Raw genomic sequence first — 10,151 nt, 5'->3', positions numbered from 1 at the left:
ACACTGTGCTCGAATCAAATAAACAGGCTGTTGAAAATACCTCTTTAAAACTATTGTGGTTGTCAGGGCCTTTTGCTTTTGGTCAATATTTTTACCTGTACCTCAAGGCCAACCATAGAGGCTATACGCACTCGGTCCGCCGAAGTGAAGTGAAGTGCGTTTGGGAAACTCACTAAATCGTTACTGCACTTTCTGAGGAGTGTCACTAAAAGATGCCGTGTGACAGCACGTGGGTGACACAAAGTGCAAGTTTCACTCGTTGACACGAGTGAAATTAGTCACTAGTGTATTGGTACTAGTCATTAGTACTAGTGCGTAGTTTAGTCACACGGACTAAATTAGTCCGTGTGACAGGAATATTAGAAAAACATAACGCACTAGGGCATGTTCGCCATTTTTCTATATCACAGAACCAATCAGTTGCGCTCCACATTTTACGCTTTTCCTGTTGGCCTAGGTATATGCCAAAGTAGTAAAAATCGCATCAGTAGTTTTCAAAGCTCCGGAAGCATGCGCGGGCGAAAACCGCAAAAGCGAAACACTCCAATTCAGTTTTTTTTACAAGATTTATTCTGTGAAAACAATTCATTTTACTACTGCGTATCATGATATACGGTGAGCTTCTAAATCTATATGAAACATGAAATTCCAAGAGGTAGGTGGGACCTCACTGCCTGATCTGGCGTGAAATTGGCCCAGACCTCCAATAACTTTAACGGACATTGTTGGAACCAAGTCTTGAGCGCGTAATTCATACACATAAAACAAGAACAATATGACAACATCAACTATGATTAATACTGCTACATTACGTCACACCGAAATAATGCTCCATCTTTTGACGTACGACTACGCTTTTTACGGTTACCTGCAGCAGATAAGAGTTCATTTTAGTCAATCACAAAAATAACAGTTTGTTTTTTTGGTCAGTAGAAAGTGTTACTCCTCTACAGCAATTTTTTCTCTAAATCTGTGTTTTAGTAAAGGAAGGAAAACAAAAACATACTAGACAAAATGACTTCACTAATCCGTTTCGCTCAAACGTTAGGGTGAAACACCAGACCGATAGCGATGGTGTCGTTTCTCACAAACTGTCCGGCAATGCCCTGCCCTAATTTCATGTGTCCTATGGGTTTATTGCACTGCCCCTTTGGTTTTTGTTGATTGCGTTGCTCGAAATTCGTTATCTGGCTTCCGATCTTCATGTCGTACGTCGTCACTTGGGGGTGGACGAAGATGAAAGTATAAGACAAGCTGAACGGCCACTGCAAACCAGAGTCTTGGGGACCTGGACAGATCTGAAACGTTGGTGCCAACCACACACGGTTGCCGGTGCTCTCCAATGCGAGACAGAGCTTTGTTGTGTAACCGGCGACTTCGAATAGCGCGGTGCAGAAATCCTCTCGTCGCGAACTTTTGGCCCGGTCGAGGTGCTCGTTGTAGTTCTGGACGCGGAGGTATATCGCCGTGTCGTTATTTACAAGGGCCCTGTGCTGGACCAGACTAGTGCTAGGGCCGTTGATTGTGATGCTCCTGAGGACTCTTTTAGGAGCGCTTAAAGCATCCATGCCTAAGTACTTCATGACTATGTCTTTCTCGGTAGCTAGCTTCTTTTCTCCACGTTCCACCTGGAAGTAGAAATTGATGATTTACAACTTTACAGAATTGAATGAATAGTTACTGCGGAACAATGTACATCAGTTCGTTCTTTGCCACGTCAAGGTATTTCACAGTCATAAAATGGTGCTTCACCTCATAACACCATCGGAGCCGACCATCATCCAGAACAATGTCGCTCTATTTCCTGACTAATTGAAATCGGGAACGTCTCTTTTGGACACACTATATGCGCAATGAACCTCTCCCCGTTTGTACACAAATGACGTCATAATGTTCGACAGTGCCACCATGGCATAGTTGAACTACGCTCGAAGCTACGAAAGCTAGAGTCTTGAGGGGACTACGATGGTCCCTGAAAGGGACGCGCCTTTCGGTCCTACTTTTCTTTCAATAGACATCCCCCTGTTTGTAAACAGATGACGTCATAGTGTTCGACAGCGCTACCAATTTGGTAGAGTTGAACTACGCTGGAAGCTATAGAGGCGAACAAGATCGCGCCCGAATGCCACGGTCTTGAGGGGATTACAATGGTCCCTAGGAGCGCGACCTTCGGTCCTAATTTTCTTTGAATAGGAGGCAGCGAACAAGTGCCCATTCGTGGAACCCAGCCCTCTCCTTCCGATTTGTTTCGGCTTCAATCTGTCTACCAACGTCATGATGACGTTTTCGTGTAGAGGTTTATAGGAAGGGGCGAACAAGTGCCCATTCGTGCCCAACAAGTGCACAAGGAACCAGCCCTCCCCTTCCGATTTGTTTCGGTTTCAGTCTGTCTACCAACTTCATGACGAGGTATCTCGGGTAGAGGCGTATGCATTCCGTTTTCAGCAAATCAGGATAGAGAATGATGTCATTCGAAAGGTGGCTGGCTAGGAGCGTGCTGTGTGGTGAAGTTCCTTTTTAACAGCGTTAACGGAACTTGTTAACGGCTACTGCATTTCGTGCACATGGCACGAAATGCATTTTTTCGTGCATTTCGTGCAATAACATGGATATTGTTTATATAACCATCACTTTTTGTAATTATTATTTTTCTGTAACTATGGCATACTTTGCACCTCGTTGTCTTCTGCTACCATCCATGTGAAGTAGTCACAGATTAGACGAACCCGCCTATGTGTGAACACTACTTAAATACTTCTTCTGTCTTCACTATATCACGCTCTGTAAAAACAGAACCTGACCGCGTAACACACTCTCAATCGAGCGTAATTCACAACGATAGCGTTCTCCGTCCTAGCGTTCGTTGAAATTGGGAGGCTTGCGCCTTTTTGTGGTCATTTGGATATATGCTAATTGCCACAGAAAGTGGTACTCCCCAGCTCCCTCATCATATCAGTAGTGATAGCTGTATCATGCGGCGGCTATTGTTTGCCCAAAGCGTGATGTGCGGTGAAGCCCTGCGTTTAGAGGGCGCTGGTTCTGCTCTTCACAGTCTTTTTCTATTCTTCCATGAACAATTTCAGACCACCGTATGATGATATGTGTGGGAAACCATGTAGTACTCCTGTATGATTTCCGAGTTTTGAACGGTCTTGCGCGTAATGCTGTAAACGACAGCAATTTATTCCAGCGGTTCCGACAACATGGAAATGTTTGTGTGGCGTACAAACTAAACAACCCACTGTGAACAAGTAAAAACCGTTCTAGAACTGGAATGTATCGCTTTATTTGCTTACAAGCGATAAGACATGCAATGTTCCATAAAAAAATGTAATGAAAAACACCGAAAGGAGAGACGACAGGAAAGACGCGCTGAACTTCAGCCACGAAGATTTATGTGAGTGCAATGGTTCGCATTCGACATCCCTCCATTGCTGTCCCTTTCTTATGGCACTTGAAGAAACACTAACCAGAAATCATTAGCCATCTCCTGAAGAAGAAGCCTGCCGACCAGCACATTCTTCCTCTATTTACAACGTGCACACAACATGTCATCTGCAACCCAGACACGGATTTCTGTGTGAGGTCTCGCAGTAAGACCGGATCTTTCATTGGCTTTTGCAGGAAGAGTTAACTACCCGCAGTTATTACTGAACATGACGTTAACCTCAATTTTCCCCCAATATCCTTAACCACGATACCTAATATTTCGTTGTTCTCACCCACACACACACATATATATATTTTATGTTGATAGGGTGTTCTCCTATGCAAAATTTCTTCATCTGCATCTCTCATTTTCTTTCCATGTGGTTACTAATCAATTTGAAACCTTCTTTAATCCGATGCTGATGATTTGTTTTTGTTTTCTTACAGTTTTCTATCATTTTACTGTCTTTCTAGTGACACACCGTATAGTATGGAACATGCTTTCCATTCCGCTGCTGGTAACTCTAACACTGGTGCGCTCCACGGCTGTCGACCAGGGTATCGAGCAACTGTAATCCTTCCTTTTATCTCGTTTTTCTTATTTAACCAGTTCTGGGGACCGCACGGCTTCGAAACAAATAATGCGTACAGTACTCAAGTTCTAACTCTGTATCACCTTGCTTGCCACGTTTGGCGCTATAACGAATGCTTGACAACCACTTACTTGAGCCGCCTTCGATGAAATGCCTTTCCCCCCGTCTCGGACACTTGCGAGAAGTACAGCGTGGAGTGAACACAGGAACACAGCTGCATTCATCCATGCAGGCCAGAACTTAATGTTCATAGTGGAATTTACCTAGCAGCTGTATGGGTGATTTTAAACTTAAAGTATCACCTGACAGTTGATGAACGGTCCACGATTGTCTCTGCCTCGTCTATGCGTTCACGTGCAGAAAACGCGCTTTTAAGTTCGCCTGTGTCCTTCAGTACTGTTATCAATCTGCGTCGTTCTGAAAACACTTCCAGGAAACATGCTTGACGCCGTCATTTATCGGCGCGAAGTTTCGACATGAACAGAAAGGAGACGCTGGCACACGTATGAATGGTGAGGTGACACATACGTGTATGCGTTTACTTTAGTCCCGTACTCTGCGGATGCTCGTCAATGTCAGCTCCACGCCCTACTATGAATGGATATGAACAATTTGCTTGGAGATATTTTTCATTTATCCATATTTTCTTCCGCATGTGTGTCAAAGTGAGGGCAGCGTTAAGTATGGGGTACACGTGTTTTGAGGTACTGCATGACACTTTCCCAGAATACGGTGGGTACCCAGCTCACCCTTAAATGAACATGCGTCGCATGGTACAAAGAGTCGCGAGAGAGCAAAGTGAAGAAGTAAAAAATAAAAGCAAGGAGCAATCGTGCGGATCGTATGCTCCGTTTCTTTTTTTTTGGGGGGGGGGGGAGGCATGCCAAAATGTGGTTCTCTGTTATAATTACACCAATTGCAGTTCGCTTTGTTTGTTTCGCTCTCATCGCGCATGGTCTTTGGGAACTTGCACGAATTGGATGGCCCTAATTGCACTTTTTCTCTTTTGATCATCAACGTGCAACGAACTTCATATACAGGTGTCCCAGATAACATGTCATTGAATTATAACAAATAAACCATGTCACCTATAGAATCATGCGGTCGACGGCATTTGTTTTTGCTAGGTTTCTGCCACCTCCTGATGCGAATGTCATCTAACTTGAGTTTTATTATGTCAGTTTTTATTAACTGAACTAAAAAAATGTCTAGTAAGGGTTGCTTTTTTGCCCCACGACTGTGAAGCGCGTGCCCAACTTACTCAAGTTCATGATAATTGACACGGATATTGAGGTGCTATGCCATCGGAAAAAGGGCCGAATCATGGTTTTCGGAGCGCAAAGAGCACAGCAGTGGACGAGTCTTTGCGCGCTTGTCAGCCCGAACGAAAGGAGGTTGCTATGCTCAGCCCACACAGGGATAATAGGAAGAGATAATCGCATCCGGCTTCCGCTGGAATCATACTTTCTCTCTCCCAATTTCAAGAACTGTCACTTTTTCTAGTATCCCTCTGTGGGCTGGGTTTAGCAACCTCCTTTCGTCGGACTGCACGAAGGCGCTCAAAACGTCGAGCAATATGCTCTAAAGGCTCGCAAAAGAATGATGTTCGGCTATTTTTTCTGATGGGATAGCTCCTCAATCTCCCTGTCATTCATGATGAACTTGAGTAAATTCGGTACGCGCTTCACATTTGTGGGGTAAAAAAGGCGACAAAATATTCGGCAAATTTTCGAGGTCAGTTCGTAATAATTAGTATAATAAAACTTAAGTTAGACGACATTCGCATCAGGAGGTGGCAAAAAGCTAATAAGAACAAATTCCGTTGGCCGCGTGATTCTAAGTGGCGTTGTTCTATTATAATTCATTGACACGTTTCTGGGACACCCTGTATATGACCTGAAAGGGCAACGTCAATAAATGTACGAAAATGAACGGGTCCTGCTGCGTTATGCATAGAGTATCAAATGAACAGCTCCAGGCCTTGTGAAATCCAGGTGACTGTCCTTGCAAGCTCAGGAGTCGTGCTCACAAGACTAATAAATATTATATTTGTTTAGTTACAAACATAAGCAATGTTATAGGTTAGGAACAGAATGTCTCGTAAATCGGGATTTATGGACAGGCAACCGAAGTCTCCCCGTGCATATTTTAATAACGTAGGGGCACTACGCCTTCACCGAACTTGTAGAAACGACGGACACGTCACGCGCGCATAATGGACCATGTCGTATGCGTACATGCTTGCAGCACAAGACTCTACTATGTAGGTACATATTCCCTGTTAGTTTAGGCTTTCTGTTCGAACACGCAAAGCCACGCACATACACATGATGTAGCGGCATCGTGTTCGAAGAAGGCAACAAAGCTGCGAAAAATTACAAGCCACAAATACTCCCTCATTCCTACGGGGTGCAGGCGAAATGTCCGTCAGACATAAACAGAAAATCTTGCATGAAACCTTCTCAGATGCCAACACTTCAATAAAGGAGCAATGAGGTGACATTGAACATGGTTCAAAACCCTTTTTCGTTCGTCAAACTGTCCATCAGGAGCCACCGTGCAAAATATTTTCGCTCAGCGGTATATTGTCACTGCGAGGACGGTCAGTGCGATGGGCTCGCGTGACGTCTGCAGGTACCCTATGCACTTCTTTCTTCTCACCCCACCGCCTGTTTATACCCGCTCAAGCTGCGCCGGTGTCCGTTTGTTTCGTCATGGGGATTTGTAGCAGAAGATATTCCAAGTACCGGCGTTTGTCATTTTATTTCAACTTTCCACACCGGTTGCACAACACAATACAAAACAGCAACTTAGAAAGTAGACGTTGTAACGTTTCGAAGGCCATGCGGGCTTCAGCTTCAGAACAGAACACTGTCGACCTCCGTTAACTCATTTTAAACAGGGGAGTGACATGGAGTCACCAGAGATCTTAGTCTGTGAAAATTGGGGGGGGGGGGGTACGACGGAACCTTGAGTCATGGTTAGGGTTCCGCGTTTTCGGCACTTATTCCTCGGGAGATTCGGCGGGTGTTTTTCGGTATTGATATGGTTTGTCAAAACCGGATATTTTCGGTATTTTAAAACGTTTGCGCCAAATAGATGCCGAACAATCGGCAGCTATAATGACTCATGGAAGCAGGGCAGCTTAGTAGGAGGACATTGAGAATGCAAAAGATTTCCTTTCCTTTCCTCTCTACTTGGACCCTCCTGACCCACTGATCAAAGTGTGACAGCGGAATATGTTTTCCCTGAACTAAAGGCTATAGCAGATCTGCAGGGCGGTATTCCCCACATTCCACCTGGAAACGATGTGAAGGAAAAAGGAAAATATAATGCCCCGGAGAAAGAAAAAAAAAGAAGAAAAAAAGCAATCTGGTAGAGGCATTTTCGGCATGTGCACCATATGCAAGAGTACAATGCGGAATTTTTCGGAATGTGCCGAATTTGTAGGAAAATATTCGGCAGGTGTTTTCCGGAATTTTTCGGCGAATGCCGAAAACGCGGAACCCTAGTCATGGTTTATCAAAACAACAACACGCTGCATGAATAAACACCCAGGGCCACTTCCGGAGAGATATAGCCCCCTGTTTAAAGAGAGTTAACGGAGGTCGACAGTCTTCTGTTCTGAAGATGAAGCCTACATGGGCTTCGAAACGTTACAACGTCTACGTTCTAAGTTGCTGTTTTTTATTGTGTTGTGCTACCGGTGCGGAAACTTCAAATAAAATGGGAATTTGTTTAGGAGAGGTTAGCCAAGGATGGCTGGCCTGCTACGAGTGACATGATTGGCCCTCCCAGAGGGATAGGTGACGTTCACGGCTTAACCTCCTCCTCTCGTCGTTCTCGACACGCTTTTTCCGACAGTGGATGATGTTTCGAAAAGTACGCGGAACAGAAGGTCTCCTCACCCGCTGCAGGTCACCTGCGCTTATCGTTCTTGTAGGGATTGAGTGGGGGGCATGGTAGTGTTCCTTTAAAAGTGGTTGATTTCGCAATCCTAATAATGGCGAATTTGCTAGGTAGGTCGTTTACGGAATATTACGGGGGGACTTTGATTTCCCGCTGCATGTTATGTGCGGCTGTACCATGAAGCTCTTCTGAGTCAAAGTACTGGTAGCGTGAGGCTTCGCATGGATAAAACGAATTGTCGGTGTATTTCTCCACGCCCACATGGTACAAAACCCTTCTTAGTACAAAGTACCTACCTGGTACCTTCATAGTACCAAGTCCTTGGCGAATGGTGAACATAGTCGAGTTGAGAACTAGCACTGAATCACGAAATGGCATTCGAATGAGGAATCTAGAATCGGAATCCGATATTCTGAACGTTGCCGAAGTGTGCTTATTGTGTACTAAAATAGTGATGCAATAAATTTCATTTAGTGATTCAGTGCCATTGAGTGCAACTCATTTGTTGTAAAGTATATTTTTTCGTACTTTTCTGTCATCGCTGACAAATATTTCGTGGAACTTGATATTCGCGGTCAAATGGCAATTGTTTTCAAAGATTAGGTTCTCGCGCAAGTCACTATTTTTTCAGTGCTACGCGTCTGTGCATTCCCTTATCTGTTAGTGTGATTACGCAGTTGTTAGTCATTGAGCCCCTATCCTCTTTGTTTCTTGATGCTTGCGGTCGAGTACTGTCTGGCAGATTGCCTTATACATGTCTGAGGAGGCATGTCTCCACTCTAGATGGGGAGATACGGAGCTGGCTTCCTGCTCGAGAACACACGTTGATAATGATGGGAATCGTGGAGAAATAAGAGCGGGGATGTGAGCCCCAACGAAGTCAGGACATACTACTCCAGCACATGTAAACAGAACGCAAGAAAAGAAATGCAACCCCAAAATTACCATTGCCAAATGGTAATGCCATGGATATTACCAAATTTATTTACCAAATTTACACTCATTTTTAGATTTTCACGTCATCTTTCCATTCATACAAAAGAGATTGTTGGAAAAGCTCGGACATACTTCCTAACGCCCATTTACTGAGGGGTGGTAAGGCAAAAACGCGCAACTTCGGTCACATATTCTCCATATTAGCCCAATCGTGACGTGGTTCATATTCCTCACATATGTTGTTCATAACAAGTTCACATAGCGTAGAGAAAAACAATCACTCCAGAAATGACCGAGGTACCGTTGGGGACACTCAAAAGTAACCCCATCACAGCAACATGTATGGCGCGGTGTCGAATCCGCGCCAGCGTTTTATGGCGCCGTAATTTGACGGTCAGACGCAAGGTGCTAACTAAGAAGCTGCACATTTCCTGCAGGACGGATGAGATCATGTGTCATAAAGCAGTGAAACATAATCCGCTTTCCGAGCAGTTATTGGAGAGGCGATAGACAGAAGTGGAGAAAGCACCTCTTTCCGTCGCTCCTGTTGTCTTCATGTCACTATTGCTGCTGTGTGCGAGAACACAAAAAACTCCGTGCTCCTTTGTAAGGACGTACAACGAACAGAGGTCGTAGCGCACACCGTGTGACCGTGTGTTCTGTGCGAACTACGGTGGTAAGCACTGCAATGGTGAAGCAAATGCTACCTAGTAGCAAAGTGGGTGTTTACTACAACGGTACACGGGAAGAGTGGATGCGATGGTGTCGGTGGCGCAGTTAAGCACAATGCCACACTGCACAACCTGAGATGTACGGCAAATAAGATAACTAGAAATGCGAAGCTGCCCAATATTCAGATGCTTCATCTGCCGGCGCAAGGCATCGCAAACTATCGTACAAACAAAAAATGAGAATGGGAACACTTCCAGCGCGTTCCTGGAATGCAGTCCTCGCATGTGTGGGAAAGCAGGATGAACAGGTAATGGCGTTGATCAAGTGTACACGGCAAAATCTTCGAAGAGTGCATGGAGGAAGGCAGTCCTCCACTGTTAGACCTTGTCCTTTTGTGTTTATCATGCTGTACGTGCTTTCAATCTGTGGCTTGCGCGTACGCCAACGTTCATGCCGACCTACGGAGCCTAACTCCTGTCTGTGTAGATTGATATTTCATCTCTGTTTCGTAATAAACCTTATAAACGAGAACCTGACTATCTCAAATGTAATATGAAGCCACGAAGGGACGAAACTTCGCTCTCCGTCCTCGCTGCGCCCGTCACCTACCTG

At 44.8% G+C, this 10,151-nt stretch overlaps 1 protein-coding gene across 1 annotated transcript; it reads right to left on the bottom strand.

The window, feature by feature from the left end:
• Positions 1–547: 547 nt before the first annotated feature.
• Positions 548–4,440, bottom strand: LOC135401736 (uncharacterized). Its single transcript, XM_064634297.1, has 2 exons — positions 4,154–4,440; positions 548–1,628 (listed from the first exon to the last, which is right to left on the bottom strand). The coding sequence occupies exons 1-2, from the start codon at positions 4,271–4,273 to the stop codon at positions 1,038–1,040; spliced, it is 711 nt and encodes a 236-aa protein (XP_064490367.1). The 5' UTR covers positions 4,274–4,440; the 3' UTR covers positions 548–1,037.
• Between the last annotated feature and the right edge of the window lie 5,711 nt (positions 4,441–10,151).

The sequence above is a fragment of the Ornithodoros turicata genome, chromosome 1 (assembly GCF_037126465.1).
Source record: "Ornithodoros turicata isolate Travis chromosome 1, ASM3712646v1, whole genome shotgun sequence".
Lineage (NCBI taxonomy): Eukaryota > Metazoa > Arthropoda > Arachnida > Ixodida > Argasidae > Ornithodoros > Ornithodoros turicata.
Note: the sequence above shows the minus strand (reverse complement) of the source record. Positions and strands in the feature narration are given on the sequence as shown.

Coding starts and splice junctions, on each gene's coding strand:
- LOC135401736 (XM_064634297.1), bottom strand. CDS start 4,273: ATGAACATTAAGTTCTGGCCTGCATGGATGAATGCAGCTGTGTTCCTG. Junction 1,629..4,153: donor TTTCATCGAAGGCGGCTCAA/GTAAGTGGTTGT, acceptor TTCTACTTCCAG/GTGGAACGTGGAGAAAAGAA.